The sequence below is a fragment of the Ursus americanus genome, chromosome X (genome assembly GCF_024610735.1).
Source record: "Ursus americanus isolate L20-20 chromosome X, mUrsAme1.1.p, whole genome shotgun sequence".
In the NCBI taxonomy this organism is placed as follows: domain Eukaryota; kingdom Metazoa; phylum Chordata; class Mammalia; order Carnivora; family Ursidae; genus Ursus; species Ursus americanus.
The window spans coordinates 81992705-82009740 of NC_142164.1; the positions used below are offsets into that span (position 1 = coordinate 81992705).

The 17036-nt window shown below is 53.5% G+C and overlaps 2 protein-coding genes across 2 annotated transcripts; one reads left to right on the plus strand and one right to left on the minus strand.

The window, feature by feature from the left end:
- The first annotated feature begins 6267 nt into the window (after positions 1 to 6267).
- PCSK1N (proprotein convertase subtilisin/kexin type 1 inhibitor) lies at positions 6268 to 11696 on the plus strand. Its single transcript, XM_045795471.2, has 3 exons — positions 6268 to 6485; positions 10456 to 10928; positions 11355 to 11696. Exons 1-3 carry the CDS (start codon positions 6372 to 6374, stop codon positions 11548 to 11550), a joined length of 783 nt encoding a protein of 260 aa, XP_045651427.1. The 5' UTR covers positions 6268 to 6371; the 3' UTR covers positions 11551 to 11696.
- Positions 11697 to 12854: 1158 nt separating this feature from the next.
- ERAS (ES cell expressed Ras) lies at positions 12855 to 13585 on the minus strand. The gene has a single exon (XM_045795472.2). The coding sequence runs from the start codon at positions 13559 to 13561 to the stop codon at positions 12860 to 12862; it is 702 nt and encodes a 233-aa protein (XP_045651428.1). The 5' UTR covers positions 13562 to 13585; the 3' UTR covers positions 12855 to 12859.
- Positions 13586 to 17036: the final 3451 nt, after the last annotated feature.

The following is a 17036-nucleotide window of genomic DNA, read 5'->3' on the forward strand; positions in this document are numbered from 1 at the left end:
GACAGCCAGCGAGAGAGGGGGAGTGGGAGAGGAAGAAGCAGGCTCCCAGCGGAGGAGCCTGATGTGGGGCTCGATCCCAGGACCCTGGGATCAGGCCCTGAGCTGAAGGCAGATGCTTAACGACTGAGCCACCCAGGCACCCCAAAGAGTCCAACTCTTGATTTGGCTCAGGCCTTGATCTCATGAGTCATGGGATCGAGAGGATTCTCTCCCTCTTCCCCTCAACCCCCTCTCAAAAGGGCCCATAAAATAATAAAAATTTAAAAAGATGGGGCACCTGGGTGCCTCAGTTGGTTAGGTGGCAGGTACTTGGTTGCAGTTGGGGTCATGGTCTCAGGGTCCTGGGATGTAGCCCTGCATTGGGCTCCATGCACAGTGGGGAGTCTGCTTGGAATTCTTTCTCTTTCTCCCTCTCCCTCTGCCCCTCCCCTTCTCGTGTGCACTCTCTCTGTCTCAAATAAATAAGTAAATCTTTGAAAAATAAAAAACAGTGTTATCGCAGCTGATTTAAACTATAAATTAGGCCCTTGACAATTTTATCAAGGCATAGTATTAAAAAGTCAGCACTCCTTGGGGCACATGGGCGGCTCAGTCAGGTAGGCAGCTGACTCTTGATTTCCACTCGGGTCATAGTCTAGGGGTTGTGGGATCAATCCCAAGTAGGGTTCCATGCTCCGAGGGGAGTCTGCTTCTCCCCCTCTGCCTCTGCCCCTCCCCCAGCTCGAGCACATGCGTGCTCTCTTTCTCAAATAAATCAATACATCTTTAAAAAAAAAGTTGAGTGGCTCAGTCAGTTAAGTGTCCAACTCGGTTTCAGCTGGGGTTGTGATTTCAGGGTCATGGGATGACACCTGCCCCACCCCCACCCCCACATGTTCCGTGCTTATCAAGGGGTCTTGCTTGAGATTCTTCCTCTCTCTCTCTCCCCCTCTGCTCTTCCCCCACTCGAGCTCGAGTGCGCGCTCTCTCTCTTTCTCTAAAATAAATAAATAAACAAACAAATAAATAAAATCTTAAAAGTCAGCACTCCTTAATCCCCAAATACAGAAATGAAGAGAAGGGTGTCTCCTTTGTTAAACACAATGATCCCTCTCTTAGATAGATGAAACAAACTATCTCTTCATGTGGATTTCTGCCCTTTTTAAAAATTTTTATACATTTTGTTTTTTAAGTAGGCACCACGCCCAGTGTGGAGCCCAATGCCGGGCTTCAACTCCCGACCCTGAGATCAAGACTGGAGCTGAGATCAAGAGTCGGAGGCTTAACTCACGGAGCCACCCAGGTGCCCCAGCTGCCCTTTTTGTTTTAAGGCATCCCTCAGATGAACAATCTTGTTCATGGCAGAAGTTTCCCAAAGTAGTTACTGCAATTTCAAAATGTCCCTGGTGAAATTATGCCAGTTCCAGTTAGGTAAACATATGTGTTAACATTCCGGTGAAAAAACATGAAGGACACAGGTGCTTGGCCTGAAAGGCACAGTTTTAGACTGAGAAGATCCCATGAAAATTGCAATGCTCCATAAGGCGGCGGCCGGGCGGGGGGGTTTGCTTGTGTAACTGGCGTCTCCAGATTCTGGCTAAAGGCCAATCATCATGATTGTGGGCCAGGAAGAAAAACCCTCCTGACTCTGAGCAGATGAAATTAAACAAAGCAATTCTCAGGGACACAAACACAAGAAAGAAGAAGAAATTCATGTAAGTTTTGTTTGTTTGTTTTATTGTGGTGAAATACACATAACATAAAATTTACCATCTTTACCATTTTAAGTGTACAGTTCAGTAGTATTAAACACGCTCATAATATTGTGCAGTGATCGTCACCATTCATCTCCATACCTCTTTTCATCTTATAAAACTGAAACTCCAGGGATGCGTGGGTGGCTCAGTCGGTTAAGGGTCTGCCTTTGGCTTAGGTCATGATCCCAGGGTCCTGGAATCAAGCCTGTGCCGGGCTCCCTGCTTAGCGGGGAACCTGCTTCTGCCTCTGCCCCTCCCTCTCCCTCTGCGCCCCCCCCCCCCCCGCTCGTGCTTGAGCATGCTCTCTCTCAAATAAATAAATAAAATCTTTTTTAAAAAACCTGAACCGCTGTACTCTTTAAACACTAACTCCCTATTCTGCCCACCCCCCAGCCTCTGGTAACCCGCCATTTTACTTTCTGTCTCTATGATTTTGACTCTTCTAAGTACCTCGTGTAAGTGGGCTCATTCAGTATTCCTCTTTTGGGGACTGGCTTATCTCATTTAGCATAATGTCCTTGGTGTTCATCCATGTTGTAGCATGTGTCAGAATTTCCTTCCATTGTAGGTATATATCACATTCTGCTTATCCATTCATCCACCAATGGACACGTGGGTTGCTTCCATGTTTACCTGTGTGAATAACGCTGCTATGAACGTATGTGTACAAATATCTACTTGAGTCTGCTTCCACGTAAGATTTTCTAATGGTAAGCCAAAGCTTGTTTGTCCAAAGGGTGCTGGTCTGAGGAACCCAGGACTCCTCAGCCCCCAGAGCCAGCTTGAGAATTAATGTCAGGGCTATGCTCTTTCTCTTCCTGTAGACTTTTCCTTTTTTTGGTCAAATAATCCTCAACTATGTAACTAAATATAACACTTACATGTTTCACATATACAATTGGACAGACCACAGGAACAGGTGGTAGAAAGCTAGGAAACAATTTTACCAAGTAACAATATGTATCTGATCAGATAACCAAAGTCTGGGGGGATCCTTATTCCTAGGAAAACAAACTTATGAAATCCAATGCAGAGGACCTCATTGAAGTATCTCTATTCAAGTCACTGTGAACTTACTCCCAAGCCAAGCATGGGCAGGGAAGTGACTCCATTAGCTGGAGACACAAGGGGTTTCAGATATGTGCACTATTACTGAGTTGAAGGTCACAGAGTAGGGCAGTGAGGGTTTCTGCCAAATCTCAGTGAAACCTCCTCCATTTGTGTTAATGCCCATCAGTCGGAGACCGTCAGGGACACAGGGGCAGTCAAACCAAATTGGGTTTATTAGCTTGCTGCAAGAGAGAAGCCACACGCCATGGGGAACCATGGAGTATCTGAGAAAGGGGTGTTGGAAGTAAGTGATTGTGGGACTTGAGCTTCTGTTAGATGGTTTTTGTGGTTTTCAGGGTACAGTCTTACAGTTATTTTGTTAAATTTGTTTCTAAGTGTTTTTATTCTTTTTGATGGTCCTGCAAATGGAATTGTTTTCTTTCATTTTTGAATTGTTCATTGCTCATGTATAGAAATACAATTGAGTTTTATAATATTGATCTTATATCCTGCAACCTCGCTGGTCTCATCTATTAACTCTAATGTTTTGTTGTAGATTCTTTTTTTTTAGACTTCATTTATTTATTTGACAGAGAGACAGTGAGAGAGGGAACACAAGCAGGGGGAGTGGGAGAGGGAGAAGCAGGCTTCAGGCTGAGCAGGGAGCCCGATGCGGGGCTCGATCCCAGGACCCTGGGATCATGACCTGAGCCGGAAGGCAGAAACCTCGAGCGACTGAACCACCCAGGCGCCCCTGTTGTAGATTCTTTAAGACTATCCATGTACGAGGTCACATCATTTGCAAATGGAAATAATTTCACTTCTGCCTTTCCATTGTAGAGTCCTTTTTTTCTTGCCTAAGTGCCCTGGCTAGAACCTTCAGTACACTGTCAAATAGAAGCAAGAGGGAACATCCTTATCTTTTTTTTTTTTTTTTAAGTAAGCCCTACACCCAATGTGGGGCTTGAACTCACCACCCCGAGATCAAGAGTCACGTGCTCTACCGACTGAGCCAGCCGGGGGCCCTTGGAACATCTTTGTCTTGATCCTGATCCCTGGCGAGAAAGCTTTCAGTCTTTCACTGTTAAGTGGGATGTTAGCTGTGGGGTTTTGACCTTTGTCAGGCTGAGGGTGTTCTCTTCTATTCCTAGTTTTTTAAATTTATTTTTTATTTTTTATTTGAGAGAGAGTGAGTGAGCAAGAGAGCACAAGCAGGGGAGGGGTAGAGGCAGAGGGAGAAGCAGACTCCCTGTTGAGCAGGGAGCCGATGCGGGACTCGATCCCAGGACCCTGGGATCATGACCTCAGCCAAAGGCAGACACATAACTGACTGAGCCAACCAGGCGCCCTATTCCTAGTTTGTTGATAATATGTTACTTCTCAGCTTAAAACAAGAGACTTACAACAACATTAATTCACAGTTTCTGTGGGTCAGGAGTCAGGACGTGGCTTAACTGGGATCCCTGCTCAGGGTCTCACAAAGCTGAAATGAAGGTGTTGACAAGGGCTGCAGTCTCATATGAGGCCTGACTGGGGAAGGATCCAAGCTCACTCTGGCCATTGGCAGAATTCAGTTCCTTGCAGGTGAAGGACTGGGGGCTTTGATTTCTTGCTGTCAGCTGGAGGCCACCTTCGGTTCCTAGAGGCTACCTCTCTTTCTGGCCACCTGAGGATAGGGTAACCTATAGCTTTATTATAATATATTTACATTATATATTACACCGCCAGGGTGGCCTGGGGTCCAGCCACCAGTCCATGCCCAGTTTCAATGCCCCCCCCCCCGCACTGTAGGGAAAGATGAGCATAACAGCTTCAGCAGGAACCTTGTAGGGCCAAAAACTCCCCCTCCCAACTGGTAGGAGTCCCTTAGATGACTGGAAACAACCTCAGTCAGAGACCGTCCTGCTATGAGCCATAACCTACACAACCATAAAAAGAAAAGACATCCCTTAACCTGGTATAGTTGCTACCTCTGGGCCTGCCCATTCTCCATTCTGGAGTGTGTATTGTCCTTAATACACTGCTTCGTGCTTGCTACCTTCCTTCTGGCTGCCTTTGAGTGTGGACCCGCATGTTAATCTTTCATGGGAAATCCAAGAACCAACACCTCCATTCGCCCAACACAGACTCTCCCGCCCATAACAGTTCCAACCTCATTTTTTTAAAAGATTTTATTTATCTATTTGACAGAGAAGGAGAGCCCAAGCAAGGGGAGCAGCAGGCAGAAGGCAAGGGAGAAGCAGGCTCTCCGCTGAGCAAGGAGCCAGACACGGGACTCAATCCCAGGACTCTGGGATCATAACCTGAGCCGAAGGCAGACGCTTCACCGTCTGAGCCACCCAGGTGCCCCACCAGCCTCATTTCTGATGTAATTATGTACATGTAATCACATACATCTGGTCAGCTTTGGTCATGCACACTTTCGAAGGGGAGGGGATTACACAAGAATGTGGACACCATGAGGCGAGGATCATGGGAACCACCTTAAACATGTGTCCATCACACCAGCACTGGGTACATCATCTTCCGGTCCGGAAAGGGATGTGTATAATGATTTTCGTTGTAAAGTTGTTTGTAATACCGAAGAGACAGAGACAGAATCAATGGATTAGATACACTCACAGGAGCATAAATGGATCTTTCTTTTCTTCACTTTTAATTTGTGCCATGTTACCATACTTTGTTTTATTTTATTTTTTAAAGATATTTATTTGAGAGAGAGAGAAAGAGAACGAGCACAGAGGGAGAGGGAGAAGCAGACTCTCCACTGGGCAGAGAGTCTGATGCAGGGCTCAATCCCAGGACGCTGGGATCACGACCTGAGCTGAAGACAGATGCTTAACTGACTGAGCCACCCAGGTGCCCCCATACTTTGTTTTAATTCCTAAATGAAAATATCTTTATTTTTATCTTATTATAATAGTAACCCATATTCATTGCAATATTTTTTCAGACAACAGAGAGAAGTGTAAAGGCGAGAGTGAATTATTTATCTCCCCACCCAGAAATAACCACTAACATCCCCTTCCCAACATTTTTTGCCCAATGTATGCTCAAATTTTACCAAACTTTCGTTTCGTTTCCTTTGATGTGTCATTTTAAGTGGCTTGAAACCCTTTCTGGAACAGTATATGGGTAAAATCTATTTATCTATGTATCTATCCTCACCCACAGTAGCGAGTGCTCACCCAGTGAACAAACTCATATGTCTCCTCCCCAGGGAGGGAGAGGTGGGGACCAGATCCCCATTCCACTCCGCTGAGTCAATTTTGCCTGCCTGTCTGCTAAGGGACAGCGAGGTCTGTTGCCCTGGTAACTGCCCTCCAACTGCCATGGCAACCGCCAGCTCAGGCTCCAGCTTCCCACCTTGCCCCTTGGGCATCTCCATGGCGACGAGCAGGATGGAGGGGCTGCTGGGGCTCGCAGGCTGCGCCTGCGTGGAGTGGCCGGAGAGGGGGTGGGCAGGGGGAGGGCCGGCTTCTCTGGCGCGCGCAGCCGCAGAGCACCGCAGCCTTGCCCGCTAGCCCGGGCGCTGCGCATTTGCCAGCCAGTCCGCCCGTCCGGAGCCCGGCTCGCTGGGGCAGCATGGCGTGGTCGCCGCTGCTCGGCGGGCCGCGGGCCGGGGGCGTCGGCCTTTTGGTGCTGCTGCTGTTGGGCTTACTTCGGCCTCCCCCTGCGTTCTGCGCTCGGCCGGTAAAGGTGCGACACCGGTCGGGCACGGGGTGGGGGTGGGCGGGAGGATGCTGCGGGCGAGGGTCTGTGCTCAGCTGCCGGCCCCTCGTCCTGGCGGGCCCCCACCTGCGCCCGGACATGCGGGGAGATCGGCCAGGATGGCCCGGGGCCCCCCGCCTGTCCGCGCCCCGGCCATGCGGGACTCGGTCTCTGGGTGTGCGGGGCTTGGCTGGCAGCCACGCCCTGTGCACCCTTGGCCCCTGGCGCGGGCCCGGCCTCGCCCCGCCGGTCCCCTGTGGCGCTGTCCATGGGACTAGCGCGCGCGAAGGGAAGGGGTGCACGCACCGGTCTCTCTGCACGAGATGCGATGACTGGGGCGTGAGAATGCGCTGGCCGTGTAAGTGCGTGTCCTTTGGTGTCAGCGCTTCCGAGCGAGCTGCCGATGTGGGTCTGGGTGTGCAGTGTGTGTGATGCTGCGGGTGTTCCTGCGTTTGGCTTGTCTCAGGGACACCGTGTGAGTGTTTGTGAATCCTGTGGTGATGGTTAAGCTATGGGCGTGTCCGTGTGTGTGTGTGTGTGCGTGTGTGTGTGTGATTTCGTTTTTTTAGGTGGGATGGGTCTTTGCATCCCATGTGCACATCCCATTTTGGTTGTGTTGGACTAAGCGACTAGGATTTTGTATGGGTGTTAACGCGCTGTTTCTGCCCGTCTCTTTATGGAGCTGTGTCATTGTGGGGAGAGGAGCCATGATGTCTCCGCGCTGCGTTGTGTCTGTAGGGGTGGTGCGTGTCCTTGCATCTGGGTAGCTCTGGCCATCGTAACCGCATGGGCAGCCACCTATGTGAACGCGTGCAGTTCCTCGTGTGTGGATGTGGCAATGTCGGGATGCACATGTGACATCTCAAGGACTGCTAGTCCATGCCAGTGTGTGTGAGGTTGTGATTGCTGGTGAGTGTGCGATTCCCCAGGGACTGAGGGGTGGTGGGCGCCCAGGGCACCTGGAGCACATCATCCGCCAACTCGTCAGGGCTGTCTGCGTCAAGGATGGGGGATTTAAAAAATTATTAGAAATTTTTATGACATAATACAGTTAACATTCATGTATGATGTAAGGAATAATGATAAAATAAACCCTGTGTGTACCCACCACTCAGGTTAAGACATAGAGCATGACCAGTAGTTAGAAGCCCCTGGGGGCCCCCTGCGCACAACAGCCCCCCTGCTCCATAATCATTATCGTGTATTTTCCGTTCAGTGATTCCTTACTTTCATTGGTAGCTCATCACGTATGTGCGTATGTCTAAACAGTGTGTTGTTTAGCCTTTCCTCATCGAAATGGAATCATACCAGGCATCAGGCTCCTTGTCGTCACTAGGGGTCACTAGGAAGTCATCAGGGTGTCTGCCGGTCTCAGGCAGCCTGCAGTGGAATTCATTACGTTGCTTTTTTTTTTTTTTTTTTTTTGCTCTGCATCGGTTGTGAGATCTATCCACCATCCACATTTGCACATTGAAGTGCGTGGCTATAATTCATTTATTTTTATTGCTGCCTAATATTTCATTTTCTGAGTACATCATCAGTATGTGAGTATATCATGGTTTATACATGCATTCTCAATATGTCAGTAGACATTTGCGTGGTTTCCAGGCTCCCCCCCACCTCGGTCCACGACGCTGGCACAAACAGTGGCCGCTGTGATTTTTCATGAACTTAGGTCCAGTAGCATATGTACCGAAGCTACCTGGAGTGCAGCACCCCAGGAGCGGGTCATAGGATTTGTGCAGCTTTTTAGAAATTGCCGAATTGTTTTTCAAAGTGATTTTGGCAATGGTATTCCCACCAGCGATGTACGAGAGTTTCTGCTTTTCCCACCGCCGTGTCAACATGGGGCATTATTAGGCGGTTTGAGACGCATTATGCTTAGTGTCTCCTTGGCACTTTCATTTGTATTTTCCTGATTACTAAGGAGGCTCGCCATTTCCACATAATTGGTAACTGGTTTTGTTTCCTTTTTTGTGAAATACTTGATCATCGGTTTTCCCTATTTTTTCATCTAGTTTTTATTTTTTATTTAAGTAATCTCTACAGCCCACGTGGGGCTCAGACTCAACGACGCTGAGGTCAAGAGTGCCAAGCTCTTCCAGCCAGGCGCCCCTCCCTATTTTTATATTAGCTTGTTTTTCTCTTTGCTTTTTAGGCTTTTTTTTTTTTTTTTTTGTATACTGGATACTAATCCTTTATTGACTCTTTGTGTTGCAGGCATCTTCCCGCTCTGGTTTTGACTGTTCATTCTTTTTATGGTGTCTTGGGATAAAAAGAAATCCTTAATTTTAACATAGTCAGATTTATTCATCTTTTCCTTTTTTAAAAGATTTTATTTGTCAGAGCGAGAGAGCACACGCAGGGGGAGGGGCAGGCAGAGGGAGAAGCAGGCTCCCTGAGGCGATGCGGGACTTGATCCCAAAACCCCGGGATCATGATCTGAGCTGAAGACAGACGCTTCACTGACTGAGCACCCCAGGCGCCCCTATTCATCTTTTCCTTTCCATTGCTCCCACATTTGGGTCATTTGTTGTTCCCACATGGGTTTTTGAAGGAGTCGCTCCTGTCCCCACTGCTCTGAGTGTCCCTTCTGCCACGTAGCAAGTGTCAGTATCTGTGGATCTGTTCTTAAGCTCTGTTCAAAGATATTACTTCCTTCGGCTGGATTGAAGCTGCTGTTTAACTGGTTTATTTTTCTTTAAACATCTCACTTTTAAGTAATCTTCACACCCAGCATAGGGCTCGAAGGCACAACCCAAAGGTCCAGAGTCATAGGCTTCCGCCACTGAGCCAGCCAGGAGCCCCTTGCCTTTTTCATTTTGAATTTCACTATTTCTAGATGTTCTAGGTGTTTCTTTTTCAAATCTTCATGGTCATTTTTATGGTCTTTTGTTCCTTACTCATACTTTTGATACCGGTTTTTATTTCTTTAAACTTTCTGAAACTGCTTTAAAACTGTCTGAATTGAAAATTAATCATTGGGTAATTTATTCTACAGAAAGATTTACACACATGCCAAATAATATATGGACAAGATTATTCATCCCAACATGACAAGAATAGCAAAAGATTGGGGGGGGTGTACCTGGCTGTCTCAGTCAGTGGAGCGCCAGGTTCTTGATGGGGTTGTGAGTTCCAGCCCCACACTGCGTGTAGAGATTACTTGAAAAATAAAATCTTTTTTTTTTTAAAGGAATAGCAAAAGATTGGAAGCACCATAAATGTCCATCAGTCGAAGACTGGTTAGATAAAATGTGTACATCCATACAAAACGGATTCAATGCAGAGGAAAGAAAGGAAAACAGAGAGGGAGAGAGAGGAGGGAGGAAGAGAGAGAGAAAGGGAGAGAGGGAGAGAGAGGGAGGGAGAGAGAGAGAAAGGGAGAGAGGGAGAGAGAGGGAGGGAGAGAGAGAGAGAGAGAGAGAGAGAGAGAGAGGGAGGGAGGGAGGGAGAGAACAGGGAGGGAGGGAGGGAAAAGAAAAGAGAGAGAAAGGATTCACTGAAAGTACTGATCTGGACAGACTCCGAAATGCAAGGTGCGGAACAGTCGGCTACCTTTTGGGCAAAACAAGTGAACAATAGGAACCTATAAAATGCAAATGTGGTTCTTATAGTCCACAACAGCAATACAGAAAATTCTATGGCTGTCATAAACGCCATCAGCACTCCAGTGAAGAAACCTGTTCTCCAGCAGCCCTGGGGCAAATTCTGAATCACTAGGAAATCGTTGGGGGGCGGGGGTTGGGGATCTAGGGGTCTTTGGTGGTCTTCAGTGTGCCTGGACATATTTGGGGGTCTCCAGTGGCCTAAGGGGTGTCTGGGTGCATTCGAGGGGCCGCGGTGCCTTCGGTGGCATGTGGGGATGTTTGAGGTGCACGGGGCTCCCCTGGGTGGGTGGGGGGTGTTCCTGGCCTGACGGACGCTGACATCTCCCCCCTTCCACGTCTTCCGGCAGGAGCCCCGCGGCCTGGGCGCCGCCTCGTCGCCCATGGCTGAGGCTGGCGCCCCCCGCCGCTTCCGGCGAGCAGTGCCCCGGGGCGAGGCGGCGGGGGCCGTGCAGGAGCTGGCGCGGGCGCTGGCGCACCTGCTGGAGGCCGAAAGGCAGGAGCGGGCGCGGGCCGAGGCGCAGGAGGCCGAGGATCAGCAGGCGCGCGTCCTGGCGCAGCTGCTGCGCTCCTGGAGCAGCCCCCGCACCAGCGACCCCGCGCTCGGCCTGGAGGACGACCCCGACGCGCCCGCCGCGCAGCTGGCCCGCGCCCTGCTCCGCGCCCGCCTGGACCCCGCGGCCCTCGCAGCCCAGCTCGTCCCCGCCCCTGCCCCCGCCGCTGCGCTCAGACCCCGGCCCCCAGTCTACGACGACGGCCCCGCCGGCCCGGAGGCCGAGGACGCCGGCGACGAGACGCCCGATGTGGACCCGGAGCTGCTGAGGTTCCCCAGCAAGGGGCGGGCAGGGGGCGGGGCCGGCATCCCGGGGTGGGGGTGGGGGGGTAGGAGGGCGAGGGGCGGCGGGGGCCTGCCTCACAGCGTGGTGACGACACCTAGGCCCTGGGATCCTAGGAAGGAGTGAGGACCCGCACCCAGGGTGTAGGGTCAGAGGTGCTTGGCAGGAGAGACAGTGGGGAGCGGGACTGTCGGTCCCGGGGAAAGGCGCTCCGATGTCGGGTTTCTGGGGGGGAGGAGCGGGAGGCAGGGAAACCATAGTGTGTGGGCTGCGAGGCAAGGGCAGCTGGAAAGCAGTGGGCTGGAGACGGACGGTCCCCAGGCAGTGCGGTGTTGCGGGGCCGTCTGAGCTCTAGGGCAGCGACGTGGATGCGCGGGCACCTTCTCACCGCCTTCCTCTCGGCTCTCCTGCAGGTACTTGTTGGGGCGGATCCTCGCCGGGAGTGCGGACCCCGAGGCTGTGGCTGCCCCGCGCCGCCTCCGCCGCGCCGCCGACCAGGATCTGGGCCCCGAGGTGCCTCCTGAGGGTGTGCTGGGGGCCCTGCTGCGGGTGAAGCGCCTGGAGACCCCCTCGCCCCAGGCGCCGGTGCGCCGCCTCCTGCCGCCCTGAGCACCGCCGGGATCCTGCGCTCCCTCGGGCCCAGGACCACCCCACCCCAACAGCCCGACTACGCCCCCCCGCCAGCCGCAGTTGCTGCCCTCCAACCCCAAGACCCCCGCCTTTGGCCCCACAATAAATGCGATCTGAAGCAGCTATACGCTTGTCCAGAGTGGCAGTTTCTAGGGGGGCTGGTGGGCTGAGTGGTGATGGCCGTCCTTAGACAAAGGCCGAGGGGCTCGGCACTTGAGTCCCCCCTCCCCCCACTCTGTGCCTCTTCTCACTGGGGGAGGCATCCAGAAAGACAATGGCAGTAACCACCCAGATCCTGGGCCCCATTCCACAGGCTTTGAGGACATTTTCAGGGCCTGCAGCAGCATTTTCCTGGGGTCCATCCTGTGGACCAAGGGGTGGCTGTGGGGCTGTGAGTAGTTTGGGCTCTGCCCCCGGCGGTGTCCACAGGCACCCAGGAGGCTTCCTACTCTGGCGGAAGAGAGGGAGTGGGCCGCAGGCCTGTGGTCAGTAGGCCTTCCCAACACACACCTCCCGCTTGGGACTCTTGGGACTCTGCGTCTGAGAAATTCAAACCAGGGCCTCCAAGGCACAAAGAAAGTGTATTTTGTCAAGTGTATTCTGTTTGCATTTGCTAGCTTGATTTGTAATGCTGAGATATTTCGTTACATAGGTTTGAGGCTTGCTATCTGTACTCTCACTTCCAGCCTCAAGATACTGGAAGTTGTGGCGGGAGCTGGTTGATGCTCACGGCCTTTGCACTGGCTGTTCCCTCTGCCCCTAGTTACCTGCACGTCTTTACTCAAATGTCACCTGCTCAGTAAGGCTTACCTCGACCCCCCTGTCGCTCTTCATTCCTACACTCGTTTTTAATCCACAGCCGTACGCTCGTCTACGAGGGCGGGGATTTCTCAGTGTCTTGCTTCTACATCTTTGGCACCCAAAGCAGGGCCTGGCGCACAGTGGGCTCCCCCCCAACATTTCTTGAATGAAAGAACCTCCCAACGCAAGTAACATTCTCCCCGGTTTCACTCCCACCCACGGAACACAGCACGGAGGCGGCTCTGAAACCGGAGAACACCATCTATTTAATTGGCAACACAAACTCTTAGCTCGCCAGGAACCGGTACGATGCCCCGCTTCTCCACATGCCCGTCACCAAACGCAGACGTCCCCAACGGAGGGATGCATCTACCCCTAGTACACCAACAGTGTCCCACACAGCTAGCTGCCTGGGGGTGGGGGGGTCTCATGTCTAGGAACCACCACCCTGGCCCGGGGGGCAGGCCACCCATCTTCAGCAAAATCTTCAGGCCACCGCACAGCCGCAGCGGCACATGGCCTTCTGGTGCCGGGCCTTATCCCCACCCGGCCCTGCCACGGCCTCCTTTGCCATGGCCTCCCGGACCTTCTGGATCTCATGGATGAGCAGGGCGAAGGCCTCCTCTACACCTTGCCGCGTCTTGGCTGAGGTCTCCACGAAGGGGGCCCCCCAGCTCTTCGCAAGGGCTGCAGCCGCGGCCCGAGCATCTCCGGTGGTGCTCACAAGGTCACACTTGTTGCCCACAAGGACGAGGGGCTGGGTGGGGTGAGGGCCCCAGGTGGCCCGCATCTGCTGCAGCTGGGCTAGAGACGAGGGATCATCCAAGGCGAAGACACCCAGCACACCATCCCCGATCGCCACGCACTGGTCACGCAGGGCCCTGTGAGTGGCCTGCCCTGCCGTGTCCAGCACGTTCAGAATGCAGCCCCCGTGGCCCAGGGCCACCTCCTTCCAGTAGGAATCCTGGATCGTGGGGTCGTGGTCCTCCACAAAGCACTGGTGGTTCAGCTGGATGGTGAGCGCACTCTTGCCCACGCCGCTCGCGCCCACTACGACCGCCTTGTACTCGGGCAGCTGCTTCCCGACGCTCCTGGAGGGTGCCTGAGCCCTCTGGCTCTCCTCCTGGGAGCTCAGGCTCCACGAGCCCAGGCCCAGATCAAACATGTTAGGATTTCTCGGCAGCGCCATTCCCCCAGTGGGCAGCTCAGGGAAGGGATGTGGACAGCAGGCCCTGCGAGGGAAAGAGAAAAAAGACAAGGGGGAGGGGCAGGGGGAGGTTAGGCAAGACCATCCGGGGGCAAGGGGTCAGCTGGTGTCATTGAATCAACATTAACTAAGTGCCTAGGTGTGTGCAAAGCGCCGTCTAGTAGGCCTTACACCTTATTTATGTTGCTTGATCTCTTTCCGTCTCATTCCCTCTAAGTGGAGGCGGGGATTTTAAGAGCAGCTTTATTTAGATGTAATTTATATACCACAGTTAATCTAGTTAAAGTGCACAATTCAATGTTTTTTTAGCATATTCACACTGTTGTGCAACCATCACCATAATCTAAGAACATTTTCATCACCCGGAAAAGCAAGCTCCTGCCCATTTGCAGGCCCTCCCCCCTCCCGACGGAGGGCGGGATTTGGGGCAGTTTTGATTTTGGTTTTGGATTGTATCAACTGTTGATCCTCAGGCCCGCAGCGGGCCAGTCACATATTATATGTTGAGCAACATTCCTGTCCCCAGGGAGTTTGTATTCTAAAAGGTGGAGACAATAAATCAGGTAAACCGGCAAATTATGAGGCCGGTTAGCCATTAACATTAGAATTTAGTCTTTCTTACGTATTCAGCATACGGCTATTGAGAGCCCACTGTGTGGCGAGGACAAACAACTGGGGAGAATAGCTAAAATAGTTAACAAACCCCGGCCCCCAGGAATGTGACATTCGGGTCAGGAAGACAGACAACAACAAAGATAAATCAGTAAAATATACTGCAACAATAGGTGGTAAACAGGCTGGAGATGCTCGGTTACTGTTAGGCCTCTTTATTATTATTTAATTTTCATGCATTATTTCCAGCGTCTTCCTGCGCGCCGGCATTGTGATGGGTGTGGGGAAGGAAGGTGGGAGGTGTGGGGGTGGGGAAGTGGCAGCGAACAAAATAGACTAAAATCCCTGCCCTTGGGAGGATTAGATTCTGGAAGTGCGAAGGAGACAATCAACAAGATAAGCAAGTAAATTATCATGCAGTTAGGAGAGGATGGGCACACAGCAGGTGCTCAATTAGTGTTAGCTATTAATAGCAAATTACCATTAAACTTATTCAATACACATCCTGGCCTCGGTTCAGTGTGTGGCCTCAGGAAATGCATCATAATGGCTGCCGCCCCGAGTCTCTCTGGAAACCCCGGGGAGAATGGCAGTTTGGGGGCAGATGGTGGGTTCGAGATACCCGTGGGGGGTTCTGTTGAATTTGGGATCTGGAGGTCAGGGTTGGGGGGCGCGGAAGGTCCCAGATGGGGATCCAGCCGTGAGGTCCCCGGCCCAGAGAGACTGCTGGCAATAGTGATTAGATGCGCTGGCCCAGAAAGAAGGGGGGGGCCACGGTGAAGAGAGGTAAACTGAGGACAGAGCTCTGGGGGTGTCCCCGAAAGGCGGGACAGAAAGAGGGAGCGAGGACAGACAGAGAGGCGAGGGCGAGGGCGGAGGCAGCGGGGAGGCCGCCGCAGTCGTCCAAGGCCATCGATGCAGAGGTCAGATTCTAAGGTAGAAGTAACTGCCAGGATTTGCTCTGAGAGTCAAAGGCGGCGCGTGGGGTGGGGGTGGGGGGTCGAGGATAACTGGAGTTTGGGGTCCGGGCAGCTGGGAATGTGAGGGTGCCCGCGCCGGAGGCCGGGGACACGCGAGACGGACTCTTGCCCCTCGGCGAAGGGCACCAGGAGCGGCGAGGAGCAGCAGGAATGATTTCCGGGGGGCCCGGCCTGGGCCCCGCGACCCTTCCCACCACCCCGAGAGGCTAGGCCATCCCCACCCAGGCCACCGTGTCGGCGCGGAACGGCGAGGCCCGGCAAGCGAGGTGGCGGTGGCGGTGGCGGTTTACCGGCCCGCGCTCAGACGGCCCGCTGGGGACCAGACCGACGGCGGCGGGGGTTTCGCCCTCCTCGAGTGACACTGAGCCACTTGCTGTGGGCCGAGACCAACGAGCGTCCCCGTGGGGCCCTTGAGACCCTGACACCCCCGCCTGGAGCCCCCTGTCCCACGGCCCAGGATCCAGGGGTGCGCGTCGAGCGGAGGGAGGCAGCAGAACCTGAGCCCAACAAACCGACGCCCGCGCCGGGCCACGCTTCCCTTGACTCAGCCAGGGGAGGGGCGGCTGGGGACCCACAGGTTTCCCCCTAAAGCTGTCCCCTGTGCTCCGGCCGGCCCGGCTCGTCCGGTTCTCTCCAGGGGGCCGGGGCGCCCCAATCCCGAGGCTTGGGCGCGGCGCTGGGGGTGGGGGCTGGCCCCTCAGAACGGGAGGAGGTAGGGGAAGGGTCCCCCTCAAAGCCCACCTTGGTCGCGCCCCCACGGCCCACCGCGGAAAGGCCTCCCCGCTCGGGGCGGGGGGCGGGAGGCCCGGCGGCCCGGCTCACCTCGGTGCTGGGGAAGGCAGGAGCGCTCGGACCCGAACCCGCCGCAGCTCTGACAGGACTGACAGAGGCGGCGAGGCTCCCACCCCGCCCCAGCGGGGAGGGGGGCGGGGGGCGGGAGGGGAGCGGGAGAACGCATGCGCAACGGAACTCCCAGGCCCCTCGGCCCCAGGGTTGGGTGCGGGGTGGTGTCCCCGCCAGTAACCAGCCACCCGGCCGCGAAAGTGGTGGTTTTGGGGGTGCGTGGGGCCAGCGGCGGGACTTCCCTGTGTCCCCCCTGCTGCACCTCTCCCTTACCTTAGCCCCCTTCTGGGAGGTGAGTTCGTGTTTTTGGCACGCGGAGGGTGTCACATTTTTTACCTGAGTGGCCAGACTTTGGCATATGTCTCATGAGGGCCTCAAGCGGAGCCTGGGCTGCCTCAAGCAGGGTTTTCAGAAAGTCGCTTGGGGGAGAGGGTTGTGCCTGTTTCTGAAGGGAAAGAGTTGCAGGGGAGGGTTTTTGTGTCAGGGCCTTAGGAACCAGATTTGAAGTAGATGGGTGGCAAGCTCAAACATTTCCCAGACTCCCTTGCAGCTATGGCACTCATGTGACACAGGTCTGACCAATGAGATGGAAGCTAAGGTCGTTGGGGGGCATCCAGAACGCTCCTTAAAAGAGGGATGCCTGAGCTTGCTACAGCCCTCTTCCCCTTCTTCTTGCCCGAGTGGGGCTCTGGTGGGTATCTTGGGTTTATAAGGTGGCCATGAAGAAAAGTGTAAGAAACCTCAGCCTGAACTGTTCTGAGTTGCCAAAGAAATTCTCATTATGTGGGAGAAATAAAACCAGTTCCTCATCCCTGGTCAATGAGAGGCACTCCTTCCCCCAGGAAGTTACCCATGACCACCAAATTTAAGTATGTGAAACCTAGACCACCCACACCCGAATCAGGACAAAAAGACAGACGGGGAGACTGAGGCCTACTGAGGCCACTTCCTGATAGTTGTTTTGCCTTCTCAGCCCAGGGTGCAGCTGGGACTGGCCGTACGGCTATTTCTCAGGCAGGCCG

Coding starts and splice junctions, on each gene's coding strand:
- PCSK1N (XM_045795471.2), top strand. CDS start 6,372: ATGGCGTGGTCGCCGCTGCTCGGCGGGCCGCGGGCCGGGGGCGTCGGC. Junction 6,486..10,455: donor TCTGCGCTCGGCCGGTAAAG/GTGCGACACCGG, acceptor GTCTTCCGGCAG/GAGCCCCGCGGCCTGGGCGC. Junction 10,929..11,354: donor GTGGACCCGGAGCTGCTGAG/GTTCCCCAGCAA, acceptor GCTCTCCTGCAG/GTACTTGTTGGGGCGGATCC.
- ERAS (XM_045795472.2), bottom strand. CDS start 13,561: ATGGCGCTGCCGAGAAATCCTAACATGTTTGATCTGGGCCTGGGCTCG.